The sequence below is a fragment of the Ictidomys tridecemlineatus genome, chromosome 3, assembly GCF_052094955.1.
Source record: "Ictidomys tridecemlineatus isolate mIctTri1 chromosome 3, mIctTri1.hap1, whole genome shotgun sequence".
Taxonomy (NCBI): Eukaryota; Metazoa; Chordata; class Mammalia; order Rodentia; family Sciuridae; genus Ictidomys; species Ictidomys tridecemlineatus.
The window spans coordinates 26,145,263-26,164,294 of NC_135479.1; the positions used below are offsets into that span (position 1 = coordinate 26,145,263).

General features: G+C 39.9%; 2 protein-coding genes across 10 annotated transcripts in view; one reads left to right on the top strand and one right to left on the bottom strand.

Annotated features, from left to right (window-relative positions):
- The window catches only part of Luc7l3 (LUC7 like 3 pre-mRNA splicing factor), a 31,437-nt gene extending 30,195 nt beyond the window's left edge, over positions 1 to 1,242 (top strand). For 5 of the 9 annotated variants that reach the window (XR_013436118.1, XM_040268953.2, XM_005321626.4 and 2 more), the window contains one exon: positions 1 to 1,242. This exon is cut by the window's left edge. Coding sequence is in view for 1 of the 9 variants with exons in the window: in XM_005321627.5 (XP_005321684.1) it covers positions 798 to 831 (34 nt within the window). In the remaining 8 variants the exon portion in view is untranslated. The other 4 variants (XR_013436117.1, XM_040268955.2, XM_005321627.5 and 1 more) reach the window with 1 other exon arrangement.
- A 5,530-nt stretch (positions 1,243 to 6,772) lies between these two features.
- Positions 6,773 to 14,598, bottom strand: Ankrd40cl (ANKRD40 C-terminal like). The gene is made up of 5 exons (XM_040268957.2): positions 14,512 to 14,598; positions 13,909 to 14,048; positions 10,567 to 10,647; positions 9,774 to 9,949; positions 6,773 to 8,616 (listed from the first exon to the last, which is right to left on the bottom strand). The coding sequence occupies exons 2-5, from the start codon at positions 13,946 to 13,948 to the stop codon at positions 8,473 to 8,475; spliced, it is 441 nt and encodes a 146-aa protein (XP_040124891.1). The 5' UTR covers positions 13,949 to 14,048; positions 14,512 to 14,598; the 3' UTR covers positions 6,773 to 8,472.
- Between the last annotated feature and the right edge of the window lie 4,434 nt (positions 14,599 to 19,032).

The window sequence follows — 19,032 nt, forward strand, 5'->3', positions numbered from 1 at the left end:
CATGTTTGAATGCTATTGCCTGTGATCTTTACGCTTAACTGTTGTGTATCTTTTTTGTTCTTTATAAGAAGCACAGAGGGGTTTTTGTGTATCGCGTGAAAAGTTATAAATCAAATGTTAACAGAATGGAATTTTTTTTCAACTGTGTGTAGGGATGCAGTGGTGCCCAGAATTAGATATCTTTAAAGAAATTTAAATACAATAAACACTTCATATTATTCGCCTTGTTACATTCAATGCAATTCTCAAGTCTTTAAGAGGTATGTGCTTAATATTTCCTACTTTGTAGGAGAATTTGCAGTCAGCCATAGGTGTATAGGAATAGTTACTGGCTGATATGTTTAAAGCAGCAGTGAATAGGAAGGACAGACAACTTCAATCTGTGACATGCGAAGAATTGTTGAACTATATAGAATGAATTTGGGTTTTTAAAGAACTATTAAGTTAGGTTTTGTAAGTGTTCTTAAAACCTCTATAAACTGTTCATTCTTTGGGCTAGTGGTGTGGGATGAAATATTCCTAATAAAAGGAAGTACCAATTAGTTGATTTGTTGATGGCATTCCTTTTCTAGGAAAGCAGTTTAGAGTTTCTGTGTGAGCTATTCACACATAGGCACGCATACACAGGCACATGGCTTTAAGAACCACACTGATGCCTTAACTGTTAAAAAGATACAAACATTTCATATACACGTTTATTATAATTAGCAGTTAGTGACTGGGCCAACACTTAGTCATAAAAATTTGCCTTTTATATGCTGTCTAATTATCATTTTTCCCCAAATTTTGCATTGTAGGACAACTGTTCGAAGATTTTTTGAAGAATACTGAAAACGGCATAAAGTGAAGATCGGCATTAAAATGAGGTGAAAGAAAGCTATAGTGGCATAGAAAAAGTATAAAAAGCTCAGTTAGTGTTTTTTTTTATTTTATTTTAATTAAAAATTAATTCAGGACTGATGTGACCTTCCAGATTTCAGAACATGTGTTAATAGCATATATGCCACTGAAAATTTAGGTCCTGTATCATAATTTTTCTTTAAGACTTTTTAAGATATTACCTAAACATGTGGCTTGCTCAGTGTTTAATTGCAAGTTTTCATTCTTGGACTTTGAAAACAGGATTAAACGTTAGTATTCGTGTGAATCAGACTAAGTGGGATTCCATTTTTACAACTCTGCTATACTTAGCCTTTGGATATAGAAGTAAAAATAAAGTATCTCTGACTTTCTGTTACAAAATTGACTGTCTGTGTCATTGAAGTTTTAGTATTAATCTTTTTCTAATAAAGTTATTTACTCTGAACTAGTCCCTTGTTTTAAATATGAGGTATTCTATTACTAAAGGTATTGGTGTACAGTTTTATCTCATTTGTTCTGTTTAAGACTTAACTTTCATAGAATTTCCAATTTGTTTTAAATAATGGTGCTCCAATTTTTTGGGTGGTTATAAATGAATTTGAACTTTGCTTTTAATAGCGAAGAAGTATAGTAAACTAGAATATATTTTTACATCCCTGAGAGACTTCTTTTAGAACACAATTCCAGATATACTGACAGACATTATCTTCCTCTCTCTAGCTATGATATGGTATAGAAGAGCATTTGAGAACTTTTAACTAATTTTTGGTCTTATTTTAAATCCTGTACCGAGAGTTCTTTTAACCTGGTCCTATCAATTTCTGTGTATGGGGTGTATAATATACATAATAAGATTTCTTTTAAAAAAAAAAACAGGTGATTTTATGTCACAAACAGGAGAATTGGCATGTTTCTATCTTTATCTAGCTTTATCAACTGTATAAAAATATTTCCAGCTACATACATATATTACATATATATGATAGCAATTCTGTGGCTTAATGTTTTTCAAATATTTCCATCATTTTATAGGGTAAAGAAACTGAGTGGATTAGACAACTTATCCAAGAGCTTCATGTTGATGAAATGTTAGGATGTGGAGTGTAGGCCTCCACATCTTGGTTCAGTATTCACAACTTTTGTGCAGTTATGTTTGTTCTGATGGGCATAATGAATCACCATAGAATTTACTAAAGAAAATACTCCCCATCAGCCTTTTCTCCCCTTTTCTTTTTCCCCATTCCTTCTATTTTGTGTGGTACTGGGGATTAAACCCAGGGCCACTCTACCACTGAGCTGTAGCCCCAGCCCTTTTTATTTTGTATTTTGCGACAAGATCGTGCTAAGTTTCCTAGGCTGGCCTGGAACTTGCCATCCTCCTGCTTCGGCCTCCTGAGTCTCTGGGATTATAGGCGTGCATTACCACGCCTGGCTCCAAACTTAAAAATAATGATGTATTATTTTTAGAGGCTTTGTATGAAAAAATCCTATGGGGACAAAGCCCTCTGGGCAACTCCAGCTGATCTGGAGATGCAAGGATACATGAATTTATCTTTGAATTTTTAAGAGATTCTTCATATGAGGATTAAGATAAGGTGTGAAATAAAGTGTAACAAAATTAGTCCTCTCCTAAGCTGTTTTGTGTTTGACAAGATTATAGCATTAAGAGGTAATGTAATAAATATACTAAAGTATTCAAATGCCAGATTTTTCTTCCTCATCTAGAATCCACAGTTAACTTTAAAGAAGTGAAATAAGTGGTCCTGTGAAAAGCTTACTCTGGGGACACTTTTGAAGCTACCCTAGGATTTTAGGGAGAGACCTAGCCACTTAAGGTGTTCGTGACTTAAGGAGATAGAAAAGCTGGCTTTTATACTTTATACCCCAGGTTGATCTGACTACAGAGGGACTGATTTTTGCTAACCAAAATCACATCTAGTATAGATGCCAAGGGCTAATTTTTCTGTACGCATTTTTGCTGTGCTGACCAAAAAGTTACCAGCTGGCTAATGGTTCTGTGTCTGTTCTCTTTGGAAAGCTGATTTTAATCAAGAAGATGACTTAATAAGAACTGAAATTAGAACAGTGGTTGATATTTTGGAAATTTTAAGACACAGAAGTTGAACAGTATAATTAAGTTGAACAGTATAATTAATCACTGTCAACTGATGACTATTAAGACTCATTGGCCAGTGTTTTTGTGTATGTATCCTGTCCTCTCATTTTCAAAAAAAAAAAAAACTCTTATTCCATTTAATCTGTAAATAATTCAGCATGTATGTATAAAAGAAACTCTTAAACATATAGTTCATTAATATCAAATTGAATAAGCTTTTATTAGCTGAAGCTATCAAACTATAGTAATGGTTTAGTAGAGTCATTTGTTTTGCTCCCCTCCAGAGGGCCATGTAATGGAATCTGCTGGTCAAGCTTTCCTTCTCTGTAATATAGAGACAGAATCCATGAAGACCATTTTTGTTAAAATGTTTTTTTTTATTTTGTTTTTCAAAAAGATAAAGGTCCATTTATGTTTGGTCTGAAAACACCTTTCTTGCATTTTTTATTTAAGTTGTTAATAACCTAGTCATGTTATTCAGTTTAGATGTTTATCTCCTAGCCTTAGAGTAGGCATTCTGGTTCCTTAAATAGGTTCAGAAGACAACCAACCGTATCTCTCCAGGGTCTAAGAACACTGAATCACATATGTTTTGAGCTCTGAACTCTGATTAAAGATTTTAGAAATATAAAAACTAAAAAATTCATTTGGAAGTTGGGTTTGTTTCCCTTTCTTTTGGTACCAGGGATTGACCAGGGGCTCTTAACCACTGAGTCATATACAATTTTTATTTTTTATTTTGAGACATGGTCTCCTTAAGCTGCTGCAGCTGGCATTGAATTTGTGATCCTCCTGCCTCAACCCCCTAGTCACTGGGATTATGGGCAAGCTCCACCACACCTAGTGGAAGTATTTAGAGCTCAACTTCATTCTGTTTTTTAAAATGGATTGTAGATGAGCTATGTATGATCAATGTTATTTTATTTTTTGGTGTTAGGGATTGAACTCATGGCCTCATGCATATTAGAAAAACACTACCACTGACTGACTGAGCTATGTCCCCAGCCCCACTGCTATGTATGTTTTCTGTTATATGCATGAAACAAAACATTTGAAGTTGTATATGCATTCTGTGGCATGGGACTTCATTCAGGGTTGATTTTCAAAGTTTGCATTTCTGATTAATTTTTAGTTGTTAGTGAAAGGACCCCAAATGACAACTTCTTTATATATATATATATATATATATATATATATATATATATATATATATATATATATATATATATATATATAAAATTTTGTATTACAATTGAAATGCTTGCAGGTGATTTAAAAACAACAGAATTGTTTGGTGATGTATGATTTCCTTCTGTTCCTCTGTTCTTGTAGGAACACTTTTGTTACCACCATACTTTTTTTCCCCCTTTTGAATAGGAGTGAGGGATTTGAGCAAAATACGTTTAGATGTCTTTTTATATATGTTTACCCATATGTTCTGAATCTATCTTCACTAGCCTATTTAGAAGCATTTATTTTGAGACATAGAAGACAGCACTTTTAAGTTGAACATTTGGCTTTTAAAAATATATTTCAAGGAAGCCAAAGCAGAGAAGTAAATGTATTTTTCATTGTTGTATCAGAATTTTTAATTTTCTGTTTTAAAAATGCACTTTGAGAGTTTCATAGATAATGTGTTTCTTAACCTCAGCCATCCCATGTAGATCAGTTGTCAATAGATGTAAGAACATTTAGGAACAACAACTTCAGAAATGGTTTGTCATAACTGGGTATGCCATAACTCATCCATAGGTACATACCCTTGAGAAACTCTTATATATGTGCCAGGAGATGGATATAAAATTGTCATAATGGCAGCATTTGTAACAGGAAGAAAAGGAAAAAAAATGCTGGGAAGACCCCAAGTCGACACCTTTGTTGGATATATAGTGTGATGCATTCCTACCATGGAATTCCATAGAAGTGAAACTGAACTACAGCTCCACGTGTGAACCTGGATGACTCAACAGTATAATAATGGTCAAAAGAGCAAGTTACAGAAGGATTTATCCACTGTGGTTCCATTACTGTGCTGGTTAAAAACAGGCTGTTATATACATGGTAAATGAAAGAAAAGGAAATGATTGACACAATTCAATGTCAGCTGGTGCTTTGGAAGTTTGGAAGGAAATGTGATCATGGAAGGCAAAAGGGTCTTCAGACTCTGAAGCTGGATGAGCATTTTCTTTTTAAAATTATGTTTATGTGCTTTGCTTTTGTATGTATGATATTTCTTAATAAAATTTAAATTTAAAAAGTGTGGGAAAGGTCTTGGTATAGGTAGTAACTGATAACATGTAAACATAGTGTACTTCATAGAATTAATCCTTAAATGCCTGGCAGATTAAAAGGTACTGTTTCTGGACTGCCAAATTCAGAGGCATAGTCATAGTTACTAAAAGCTAGAAACAAGACCTAGTTATGTTTCTTTGTGGTATCTTCTTACCCCCCTTTAATCTTTAAAACAGTTTTAGTTTTGGTGCTAACCCCGGAGTGGATCTTTTCTGTTTATGCTAGTTCGAAGGGAAGCTTTTCTCTCAGACATAAGCCAGTCCAGAGGGGGAATCTGCTGAGCCACGCCCTACTCCTTCCCCTTTGTACCAGAGTTAATCTCTGGTACTTGCTCTGATTTTAGTAGGGGTATAAGAAATAGTTAATATAGCTGTTTCTCTTTAAAAGGAAAAAAGTGATTGAAACTTGAAAAGCACCTGCAGATGCATTAGGTTCACATAAGGCCTCTATCATCAGTTACTAGTTGCCTTCTTCCCCCCCCCCCAGTCCTGCTCTCCAGATGAGACCTTTTTTTTTTGCGGGGGGGGGGGTATTGGGAATTGAACCCAGAAGTACTTAACCACGGAGTTAACGTCCCCCACCCATTTTTACATTTTATTTAGAGTTGCTTAGGGCTTCGCTAAGTTACTGAGGCTGCTTTTTTTAAAAAAATTGTTAAAAAACATTACAAAGCTCTTGATATATATTTGATTCAAGTGGGTTATGAACTCCCATTTTTACCCCGTATACGGATTGCAGAATCACCTCGGTTACACATCCACGTTTGAGGCTGCTTTTGAACTTAAGATCTCTGGCCTTGGCTTCCTGAGTCACTAGAATTGCAAGCATGCTTCACCGAGCATAGCCACAGAGGAAACATGGAGTGAGGTCTCAACATCCTTCCAAGTGCCATATATAGTAAAACAGATGTAGCTCCCTACCCTAGTAAAACAATTTAAAAGTCATAAAGTGAAATTGTACCTTGTATACAATTTTACAATCAATGACTTAGGTAAAAAACTACTGTTAACTTTTTTTTTTTTTTTTTTTTTTTTTTAAAGAGAGAGTGAGAGAGAGAGGGGGACAGAGAGAGAGAGAGAATTTTAACATTTATTTATTTTTTCTTAGTTCTCGGCGGACACAACATCTTTGTTGGTATGTGGTGCTGCTGAGGATCGAACCCGGGCCGCACGCATGCTAGGCGAGCGCGCTACCGCTTGAGCCACATCCCCAGCCCCAACTACTGTTAACTTATACTTGAAACTATATTTTGCTGTGTGGTTCTTTCCCTCCCTTTTGGGATGTAGACTGTTTATTAATTTGGGTTTTGAGTTTGCTCAGAACCTTGTGATTAAATGGATTCTCTCGTGGATCATAGGAGGCACCTGTGTAAGTTCTGCATATTAGAGTAGTAGAAGCTTTCATCCTGACAGTGATTTTGTTTCAAGTAATAGGCTTATCAGATGCATTTAAAAACAATCTAAAAATCTTGTATTTCCACAAATGATGAATTCAGGCTGTTTTTCAACCCATGGGCCCCTGCCTAAATTTTCCTCAAAGTAAAATTGAAAATACTTTAGGAAGGTGTCATTTGGGGATTGTCCTGTCACCACCACAATCTCTTGGCATTGGAACACTGGGCATTCAAGTTGGTTTGTGTTATAGGTCATGCTTTTTTTTTTTTTTTTTTTTTTTGGTACCAGGGATTGAACCAACGAGAAACATTTTCTGCCCTTTATTTGTTTGTTTTATTTCAAGACAGGGTCTCCCTAAGCCTTTAGGTGTCACTAAATTCCTGAGGCTTGTCTCAAACTAGCAATCCTCCTGCCTCTGGAGCATCTAGGATTATAGGTGTGCCACAACACCCAAGGTAGGTCATTACTATCTTTTTTCTTTTTTTCATTTCTATGTTTTTTAAAACATGCATAAGATTGGCATGGTGGTGCACACCTATAATCCCAGTGACCCAGGAGTGGGGGGCAAATTTGAAACCAGCCTGGGAAATTTAGCAAGATCCTATCTCAAAAGTAAAATAAAGAATATGTGGCATAGGTGCTTAGTTACATTCATTGATGTAGCATGCCAGTTGAATTGCATTAACATTGTTACGTTCCATGAATGAAATGGTGCGATGGGATTCCCAGGCCTATACCATTAACCATTTCCTCTTGAACAGTTGGGTAGAAGTGTTTGCATAATGCTTTTATGTCTTTTCCTCACTCTTGATCAGCACTGAGCTTTTGTGAGAAGTAAAAAAGAAACAGTGACCAGTTTCATATGCTGAAGATAAAATTAAAGCATTGAATTTGCCCACAGGGAGCTTTGCTATTTATGTATACCTCTTCTATAATGATCAGAGATGACATCATAGTCTGTAGAAGTTATGGATATGTAAAGAAGCGGTAGTGTAGTGTGTGTGAGAAAAAGTGGGTAAGCGAGCAGCTAATGAGTGCTTAACAAAATACAAGTAGTTGTACTAGAAGTCACCTAGAAGAGCTGACTCAGATTCTAGGCAGTGTAGGGAGGAACTTAGCATATATTTGATGACAACTGACCTTGGGAATAGATGTTAGGTTAACAGCTGTGCTATCTCCTCACTTGACTGAATTCAGTGATTTGGGCTATGCTTGACTATTCTGTAAGTTTTCTTTTAAAAAGTCTTAAAGGTAGTTAACTTGGGTTATATAAATCATGCCATTTTATGGGTAAGTTTAAAAGTATGCAGATAGGACTGGGGATGTAGCTCATTGGTAACAGCACTTGCCTAGCATACACAAAGCTCTGCATTGGATCCCTAGTATCACACAAAAAGAAAGTCAAGTGTTTTTAAAAATAGGTATTGTTGCTCTGCCATTAATGGGGTTCACATGAAGGATACCCCTGTCATTTGCTCTGGCTGAATCTCAGCAAAGCATATTGATTCCTAATTCTGATTGGGGTGCAACACTACAAAATAATTTGCTTTGGTGTGGATGTGATAGCTGTGTTTGTCAAAGGCCACATCCCCAGCCCTCTTTATTTTGAGACAGGATGTATTTAAGTTGTCCAGGTTGGCCTCCAATTTATTCTTTGTGCCTTACTGTAGCCTCCCAAGAAACTGAGATTACCGTCAAAGCCCTTTTGAATTTACTTTTCTCCCAGCTCAGAATTTGGAGATCATGAAGTCAAACTTCATATGTATCCAGCATTATTATAAAATAATGATTCCTGTTTAATTTGAGGGGTTAATAAGTCATTTTTGCAGCATTACTATTGTAGCAGGACTTTTCTGTTAGAGATGGTGTGTACTGTATCCATTCAGAGCTTCCATTTTTCATTAAAAGGAGTTCTATTTCCTCAAAGTCCTGTAGTCTTCGAATGTCTTTGTCCTAAATGTGGAAAAGAAATTATGTAATGGTTTATAAATACTCGATGAAGTCATGTCATCTTATTTATTTCTGTTTCTCATTGTTTTGTCTTTATGTAAACCATTAGCACTTGAGAGTTGCGGTTTTTGTTGTTGTTGTTGTTGTTGTTGGTGGTGGTGGTGGTGGTGTTTTCCTTCTGCACAGGGGGTTGAACCCAAAGGTATTCATCCATATCCCTCATCCCCAGCCCTTTATTTTTCTATTTTTTGAGGCAAAGTCTTGCTAAATTGCTCAGACTGGCCTGCAACTCGGAATCCTTCTGCCTCAGCCTCCTGAGTAGTTGTGGTTGGATTGCAGGCATGCAGCACTGCACCGGCTCCTATTGGAGGTTTCTAAGGGGATGATTGTCCCACTTGATGCTGCTGAAGACAATGGGCAGAGCAAACATGTTTTAAAGCTAACTGCCAAGAATATGCCATAGCTGAGACACCAATAAAAATTGCCAAGGCACTTTGAAAAAATACTATCTGAAGAAATGAAATTTTCTGACCTGGGGATGTAACAACACTTGCCTAGCATGTGTGAGGCACTGGATTTTATCCCCAATACTGCCAAAAGAGAAAAGTTGTTCCTTCTGAAATTAAAATTTGAGATCTGCATTTTCTTTTTTATTTTTTCACAATTTTTTTTTTTTTTTTTTTTTTTTTTGGTCAGTGGACCTTTATTTCTATGCAGAGCTGAGAATCTAACTCAGTGTCTCACATGTGCTAGGTAAGTGGTCTACCACTGAATTACAACCCCAGCCCAGAGGTCTGCATTTTCAATCTGGAAAATAAATGAATTTGGTTTTCTGCAATTACAGAGGCAGACCTTTGCTAAACAAAGAGTGGGCTTGTGTTTTCTGTCCTGAGGACTACGCCACCTTTTTTCAGCCAGGCAGATGTGCAGAGATTGCAGTGCCAAAAATACTGAACTGCAACTCCTAAGTTGGGAAATCACTTGTCATTTAGAGGTTTTTAAAGAGGTCATGAATTAGTAGTTATTCAATGTTATCTGCTACCTTGCTTGATCATTCTATAGGCTGAATTTCTAATATCTTTAATTTCATTTTCATATTAGAAATGGAACAGTTGACTCACAGAACATTCCCACCTCGTTTAGAAACTTGTAAACCTTACCTTTCTGAGCAGAGTGTTAGGTAGCTTTCTGATCTTCTCCACTTGCTCTGGGTTAATCCCCAGTTCACAGCAACTCACTTTTAGTAGGTTTTGATAACTCAGCTCTTGTCTGTGCAGTTCAATTTCAATGAAGTCATTTTCTTTGGGGCTCTGAATTCTTACTTTAAGCACCAACTCTAGATCGCCCATAAATTAAAATTTAAAAATACGCATTTTAGAGACTTTGGACATTATCATTTACTACAGCATAGATGATCCTAAGTACTGAATAATAAGTAGATATGGAGCTTCCATAGACTAAATGTTTCTCATTCATAAGCTGAATTTTTTTTTTCTTGCATGCTGAGCAAACTTCAGGATGTATTGCAAAAACAGAAAGCTTACAGTTTGAAAGCAGCCAACAATTTAGGTATCAATTTTGTTTCAGGGCTAGGGATCAAACCCAGGGCCTCACACATGTGGGCACTGTTCATTGAGCTACACCTCCAGCTCACAGCCAAGGACTTAAAATATGCAGTGGGTATTTATATCCCTCACCCCTGGGCAATGCATAGCAGTTGTTTTTACCCTGGTTATTTGGAAAACTTCAGGGACATGTCTCACTGAGCAGAGTACAAATTTTGTGATTCCTACTTCACCCCCTGAGAGGAGGAGTCTGCCCTCTTTTGGAATAGTGGTACTAAGTGTAAGTCTTCAATCTACTGTCCTGCGAAGAATTATGTGGCCTAACAGTGCACTGTAAGACACCTGGTGAATTTGACTTTGCAACATGGTGGAGAGCTTGAGTCCTCACCTAGGCAGGTGTTGTCAGGTTTGGCATTAACACTTGGGGCAGTTGTCGAGTGTGGACTGGTGCCTTCTTGCTTATGTTCACCTGGAAGAGAATTAAAAGAAGGAAAAGTTGAGAAGCAGCAGCACCTCAGTATGTGGCTGGTGGCCAGATCTGCGGGTCAGATGAGGGACAATGATGCTCTCCAGTCCTGCCTTGCAGCCTATCCTCCCCTTCTTAGGCGGAAAGCCAGGTCAGGAAAAGGGCAGTAATTACTTCCAATCTTGAACAGTAATTTTCCTTAATCACCACCCAGATCATGAAAGGGAGCTGGGACGGTATTTTTAATGGTGTATAATGTGGGGAAGAAATATTTATAATGTGTGTGCTTAGGATTCCACTTAAATATTTTCAACCCTGAGTGTTTTATGTTTAGATCGCTAGCAGAGTTACACAGCTAAAAAAGGTCGCTTAATAAGGAGAAACGTTTTTACCCAGAGGGAAGAGAAGTATTTGCATAGTGCTTTGCATGAGTCAGTCCTTTCACATACTTCTTTCTTTCTCTCCTATCCATCGGACTCAGAAAGCCTGACCTATACTGGACACCAGGCCAAGCCCTTGGGGAAATGATTAAGAAACAACTCCAAGAGATCTCTATTCTAGAGTTTATAGGCTGGCAGCAGAAACACATTCTTAAAGGGGAAATCATGAGGGCACCTGGTGTATAATGTGGGGAAGTACACACACACCTGGTGTGGTGTGCTGAAGGTGAGCCCCGCAGTACTGTGGAAGTATATAAGGGGTCAAGAAAGGTTTCCCTGAAGGTGGGGCCACCGACTTCCATGTAGAGGGTGAAGAGTTCTAACCAGTTCCAAAGGGCAGAGGATGGGAGGAGCTTCCGGGCCCTGTGGGAGAGGAAAACAGCCCCAATGTGGCTGCAGGGCAGAGAGGCGGTAGCAGCTTGATTATGGGATTTAGCCTTGTGCTATCCAGTTAAGTAGCCACTTGTCACTTGAAATTAGATACACACTGGATTTTGAAGACAATGTGGAAAAAATTTTTTCGTTCATTTTTGCTACTGATTACATATTGAAATGATGGTTTGGATATATTGTATGAAATAAAGCATTAAAATTTTTTTTTAGTTGGACACAATATCTTTATTTTTGTTTATTTTATTTTATTATTTATTTATTTTAAAGTATTTATTTTTTAGTTTTCGGCAGACACAACATCTTTGTTTGTATGTGGTGCTAAGGATCGAACCCGGGCCGCAAGCATGCCAGGCGAGCGCGCTACCGCTTGAGCCACATCCCCGGCCCCTATTTTTGTTTATTTTAATGTGATGCTGAGGATCGAACCCAGGGCCTTGCATGAAGTAGGTGAGCACTCTACCGCTGAGCCACAACCCCAGCCCCACTGAAATAAAGCATATTATCAAAATTACTTCCATTTGTTTCTACTTTATAAAATGTGGCTCCTAGAGAACTTTAAAAGCAAACTTGGCTTGAATTGTAGATATGTTGCCCAGCAACATACCTTTCTAGTGAAAGGTTTTGGTCTCTTCTCAATTTTCAGCAGGAATTGCCATAATCAGACTTGCATTTAGGTTGTGGCAGAGAGGAAGGGGACACTCACTGCTCTCAAAAGAATCCTGTGAAGATTAGACATAATTTCCATTTCAGACTAAAACATTGGGGCTAAAAGGTGAAGATCTTGCTCCAAGTTAGTAAATGGCAAGACCTGTGTACAGCTGGGCCTGGCTACTTTATCTGTGGAGCCAGTTACAAAAGAAAAGTGAGGAAGGCAGTCTCCCCTTTCCACAGATGGTTGACCTGCGAGGGACTGTAGCCTCACCCCCTGGACATCCTGGCTGCCTGGTGGGGGAGCTGAGAGGCCAGCTCTTCCTGCGGCCACCCTTGCAGCATGCCATGGTGCTGCCTGCCCCTTCCTTGACTCCTGATCCTTCTTATGTCTGAGCCCCATCAAGGATGCAGATGACAGCAGATGAGGGACTCTGGCAGATGGTTACAGCTGGGGCTGGCCTAGGTGTGAAGGCCACAATGCCTCCATGCTCCATTGTTCTACCTGATTCCACTTTTTAAAATACAAATTCAAAGCTAAAATTAGAAAAAAATTCAAGTCAATGACAAGAACATGACATTCCAATCCTGGGCCTTTCTGAATGCAACCCTTGTGCCACTGTGCCAAAAGCCCCTCCAGCAAAGATGCATCGTTCCTGGCTTATTAGCCTTTCTTTGCACAGCAATAAAGTCCCTCTCCCAGTACATGGGGCTCTGCACAGTCTAGTCCTTGCCCTTCCACCCTGAGCCATGGAGGTGGCTCGGCACACATTGAGACCCCTTTCCCAGGCAGTGACTCAGGCACCAGTCCAAGACAGGAAAGATACCTTCCTGTCACTTCAACTTACCCGACACATGATGCAAGAACTTTCCACCCTAGTCCACCATGCTTAAAAATATCTCATTGTCTGCTGGGTGCATTGGGGTAAGCCTGTCATCCCAGCGGCTTGAGAGGCTGAGGCAGGATGATCACAAGTTTGAGGCCAGTCTCAGCAATTTAGCGAGGACCTAAGCAACTTAATGAGACACTGTCTCAAAAAATAAAAATGGGGGCTAGAGATGTAGCTCAATGGTAAAGCTTCCTGTGTTCAGTCTCCAGGACCCAAAATAAAAGTGTTTGGGGGGTCCAATTAGCACATCAGATCACCTATGGATAAGTAGGCTCTCACAGAGATCCAAGAGCACTTTTTGAAGTCAGAGAGATTTGGGTCTGAGTTCTTCCTCAGCTACTTAGTAGCAGTGACAGCATAGACAAGTTTATATAACCTCTTTGAGCCTGTTTCCTTTTTTTTAATTTAATTTTTTTTAAAAAAGAGAGAGGGAGAGAGAGAGAGAGAATTTTAATATTTCTTTTTTAGTTTTCGGCGGACACAACATCTTTGTTTGTATGTGGTGCTGAGGATCGAACCCGGGCCGCATGCATGCCAGGTGAGTGCGCTACTGCTTGAGCCACATCCCCAGCCCGAGCCTCAGTTTTCTGATCTGAAAATGAGGTTCATCATCTCTGGCTCACAGTAAGAATGCAAGGAGGAAGTCCACAAAAGGTGGGCACTCCTGCACAAGTGAGCACCAGGAATTGCTGGCTGCTACCAGTATTTGTCATAGCTGTTGCTACCTGCATCCCCCAGAAGGGACATTCGGTCCAATTGCTCCACTCTGACAGACTGTCAGAGTGCGAGAGGTCATGGGCCCTGCTGGGCACAGGATCACTCTGGACCAGACTTCCCCACTCCCCTCCACATGTTCATTGAGGGCTGGGATGGAAGCAGAACTCCAGACTCACCTGCTGACTTCTCTCCGATATCCAGTTCCGCCTCAGCCATGGGTCACCTCTGTGGTCCACAGATCAGCAGCCCCTCTTACCTTTATGCACAAACTTTCAACCAAATAAAAAAGTGCTTTCTAAAGCCTCAGCACATCTGCCTACAATAAAAACAGTATGTTCTTGTCATTAGCCCCATAAGATGGGGCAAGGTCATTTTTATTTTACGGCTCAGCAAACTGAGACTTGGGTGTGTTGTATGATTTGCACTGGGTGATGCAAATGAAGAAAGAGACTGAAGTTCAAGGCTCCTCACTCCTTCCCCAGACTGTCCACTGGGAATGGTGCAGACCAGGCCAATGTACTTATGTAAAGGAATGGCACCCTTCAGAGGGGAGACCTGAGGGGCACAGCCAGGCACCCAGCCAAACCCTAGCCTGGAGTCTAGCCCACCTTGGGGAAAAAGTTAGAAGCTACTACATTAAGGGTAAAAAATAAATCCAATACTTAGTTTCTGGATTGAACAGATTCTGCCTCCTCCCCTGTTGTCTCTTCCTTTTCTCTCAGCCCCTTCCTCAGCAGCTGTGCATGACAAGAAAGAAGTAGGAAGCTCCCAATTCATACCTGGGCAGACAGCCTTGTGGATGATCCTGGATCCCTTGATTCTAAGCATTGAAGTGGAAAAGGCAGGCTGGAGCAGGAGGTTCCGTGATGGGTGGGTGGGGCAGCACAAAGTCCTGTCTCAAAGGCCAGATGAAGACAGGAGGCATCGTAGCAATGGGAACCTTGTGTCTGGGTGACCCACTTCATTTAACCCTCCTGAGACAGAGGATGGTCAAATCGATGAGACAGCCAGTGGGCTTCAGCATCAAAAAGCTGGAGGGGGGTCCAGGTTGTGGCTCAGTGATAGAGCACTTGCCTAGCATGCGTGAGGCATCACTGAGTTAGATCTCTGGCACCACATAAATAAACAAACAAACAAACAAACAAATAAATAAAAGGTATTGTGTTCATCTACAACTAAAAAAGAAAAAGAGCTGTGGCTGGAGTTGTGGCTCAGTGGTAGAGCACTTGCCTGGCACGTGCAAGGCCCTGGGTTCGATCCTCAGCACCACATAAAAATAAATAAAATAAAGATATTGTGTCCAACTACAACTAATTTTTTTTTTCTTTTAAAGAAAAAGCTGGAGGGAGGCAGGCCTGGAGGTGCATGACTCTAATCCCAGGGACTTGGGAGGCTGAGGAAGGAGGATCTCAATTTCTAGCCCAGCTTGGGAAATTTAGCAAGATCCTGTCTCAAAAATTTTATCTCAAAAATAAAAATAGCTTAGTGGTAGAGCACCCCTGGGTTAAATCCCCAGCGCCACAAACAAAACAAAAGGAAAGGAAAAAACAAAGAATAACTATTAGTGGCTTGAGAGGCTGAGGCAGGAGGATCACAAGTTCAAAGTTAGCCTCAGCAACTTACCCTTAACCAATTTACCTGTCTCCAAAAGAAAAAAAAAAAAAGATGAAGGATTAATCTTCATCTGGGGCTGGGCTCAGTGGCTAAGCATCCTGGGTTTAATCTCCAGTACAAAAATACAACAAAAATTAAAATACCCCAGCTGTGACTGTCCACTCTGCCACTCTACAAGGAGTTTTGAGTTAGTTGGTCTGGGTTGCCTTGTGGGTCTTGGAATTTTTAAAGCTCCCCAACTGATGGTAAGATGCAGCTAAGGCTCAATTTGGCCAACCTGCTTAAGAAGCAACTGGGGAAACTGAGGCCTTGCAAAGTGAAATGCTGAGAGTCACGTGGCCAGCCACGCACAAGCTGACCTCCCCAGCCGGGCGCTGGTTTCTTCCTGCCAGGAATGGAGGAAGGTGGGGGCTGTGGGAGGAGGAAGTAGAGGGATCTGAGAATGGGGAAGAAAATGTACTTTGGCTAACCCGGCTGCCAGGGTGTGGGGAGCCATAAAAAGGGCACCTGAATGGGCAGGGCCCAGAGGTGCAAAGGAACTGCAGATGAAGGCCTGTCTGGATGGGTGGGCCTGCTAATTCCCTCGCTCACCTCCTGTCTATTCATCCATCCCCCACTCCCCATTCAGGCATTCCTTCATAATACTTTTTTTTTCTTTTTCAGGGGGCACTCTTTTAAAATTTTTATTTTTTAAATGAAAGTGTTGCATGTTCCAGTTTTAAAAAATCTAACAATGCTAAAAATCAGAGCCCAGTAGCAAGGAAGGAGTGTTTGCTGGGGAAGTGACCAACTGCCACATGGGCCTCTGTGGGTTTTTTCCTTCATTTACCTGGATACTTAGTGGTTCCTTTGATCTGTATATTAGCTACTGTCTGTGTGCCTGTGGGAGGTGGCATTTCATTTTGATATACAATGTTTCAAACTTACAGAAAAGTTGCAAGAACATAAACCTTTTACTGACTATTATCATTATGCTGTCTTTAATGGTCCCTCTAGTTTGGTGCATGCCTGGAATCCAGTAACTTGGGAGACTGAGCAGGAGGATGGAAAGTTCAAGGCCAGCTTCAGCAATTTAACAAGACCCTGTCTCACAATAAAAAAAATAAAAAGAGCTAGGGATGTAGCTTAGTGGCAAAGTGCCCCTGGGTTCAATCCCCAGTTCAGAAAAACAAACAAATCTCTCTATGTATATTGGATATATTTATATGTATAACATACACCCTTACACACACACATTTAACTCCTAAACCATTTAACTAAATTGTACATATCATACTCCTTTACCCTCAAAGATTGCAGACTATAGGGCTGGGGTTGTAGCTCAGTGGTAGAGTGCTTGCCCAGCACGTGTGAGCCCTGGGTTTGATAATCAGCACCACATAAAGATAAATAAATAATATAAAGGTATTGTATCCATCTACAACTACAAAAAATGTATAAAAAAAGATTGCAGACTATATATATATTTTGGGGGGGTACTGGGGACTGAACTCAGGGTCTCACTGAGTTACTTAGCACCTCGCCATTGCTGAGGCTGGCTTTGAACTCGAGATCCTCCTGCCTCAGCCTACTAAACCTCTGAGATTATAGGTGTGCATCACCATGCCCAGCCAGACTATATTTTTAATATCAATGTGTTTTTTTTTAAGATTTCTAAGACATAATGATCCAAATCAGAAAAGCTGACATTAATTAACACTATGAGATCAATCACAGTCCCTGATCAAATTTTATCACTTAACCTACCCATATCATTTTCAGCTTTTCTTTTTTCTTTTTTTTTTTTTCTACCTGGTCTGAGATCCAATCCAGGATCATGCCTTGCATTTTATTTTCATTTCTCTTAAATTTCTTTAATCCGGAACACTTCTTCAGCCTCCTCCTTCCCCACCCCCCCATGACCTTGACATCCTTGGGTTTGCCTCATGTTTAGGTGGCTTGTGTGTTTGGGCAGTAACACCCCAGCAGTGATCTCCTCTCCTTCTTGGTGTCGTCTATCAGGATGCTCACACAGGTGTGTCCGTTTAGGACAATAACTTTAGTCTCTTGTGGAAGGAGGTGTCTGCCAAGCTTTCGCACTGTGAAGCAAAGCTTCATATAAAAAAGCTTTAACTATAATTAACGCAGAGATACTATGAGACCAAAGTAGATAGCCTGTTCTTCAAAACCTCACCCTTTAGTTTTTAGCAATAGTTGATTTTGAACTGAATCAGTTGTTACTAAGATGATTGGGGAAAAAAAATTCTCTAACTCCATTTTTCTTTCTACATTAATTATCTGAGATTCTACTGTAAGAAAGCCCTTTCCTTCTCATTTATTCATTCGTTTTCAGTATGGAGGGCTGGGGGTAGAGCTCAGTGGTAAAGTGCTTGCCTAGCATGCACAAGACCCTGGGTTTGATCCCCAGCACCAGGAAAAGGGATGGGGGGTGGTGGAGTTTGCATCAGTTAGCTCTGGGGATTTCATAGAAAACAATCTCATTGTCAGTATGGACTCATAAATTATTATTCTATTCCATGGGTCATAATCCATCAGTCTCATTTAGTTTTGTTGTAGGGACAAATGAGGCAAGGCACCTAAGACAGCAGGAAACAGTTTTATTTGGCTGCAGCCAGGTTTAGAGGGCACAGCTTTTGCTGTAATCAATCAATCCCCTGAACCCTGAGTTCAGGTAGTTTCAGAGTTTTATACTCAGCATGTGAGGGGAGGGGCTCAGAAGTTCACAGTCTGCAGAAGTTCACATAAAAGCAGCTTTTTCTTCCAGTGTTCTGGGCAAGTTAAGTCTTCAAGGACAACACCTGAGGAGGGGAGAGCTTCTTCTCCCCTTTCTTTCTTCCCTCTGCCAGCTGTTACCATGGAGCCCAACTAGTAACTTATCTTAAAAATGTAGACATCTCTGTGAAGCCCAGCTCAAGGCCAGAGGCCTTGTTTGCACATTTCTACAAAGTACTACACTGGATATGTTTGTGAAAAACTAGTAACGGGGTGTCCAGCACCTGGAGTGCTGGTATCTTCCCGGCCAGTAGCCAAGTAAACAGGGCAACACAAAAATAGGAAGTTTATCTACATTGGACTCTTTTGCAGAGACCCTTTTGCTGACAGTCCTAAAAACAGTCTGGGTAAAGATTTCTAGGGAAGCCCAGTTAAGGCTTTTCTGTGGAGAAAGGGGGTGCCACTTCAGTTTGATGCAAAACTATGCCAACTTTTTCTAGTAGGGTTCCCTTACAGCTGCTCCCTATAATCTTTGCAAATCCCTACCATTTAATTAGGACTTTTCTTAGATTCTAGCACATCGAGAAGAAAAGAGACAGAGAGGCATGAGCTGTGGGAATATGGAGTTCATTCTATAAAATGGACCCACTGTGCTGACCCCCACATGCTTTCACTCTTAAAAAGCAACTTAACTGGGGCTGGGGTTGTGGCTCAGTGGTAGAGCACTTGCCTAGCATGCGTGAGGCACTGGGTTTGATCCCCAGCACCACATTAAAAAACTAAACCAAATAAAGGTATTGTGTCCATCTACAACTAACTAACTAACCAACTAACTATATACATACATATATATATATATATATATATATATATATTTTTTTTTTTTTTTTAAGCAATTTACTTGCGTTCCTGTCTGGCTTAAATTCACAGGACATATTCATTCCTTAGCAAACTACCTATTATCTACAGGGGAA

Coding starts and splice junctions, on each gene's coding strand:
- Ankrd40cl (XM_040268957.2), bottom strand. CDS start 13,948: ATGGCTGAGGCGGAACTGGATATCGGAGAGAAGTCAGCAG. Junction 10,648..13,908: donor TATCGGAGAGAAGTCAGCAG/GTGAGTCTGGAG, acceptor ATTCTCTTCCAG/GTGAACATAAGCAAGAAGGC. Junction 8,617..9,773: donor CTAACACTCTGCTCAGAAAG/GTAAGGTTTACA, acceptor TTCCACATTTAG/GACAAAGACATTCGAAGACT.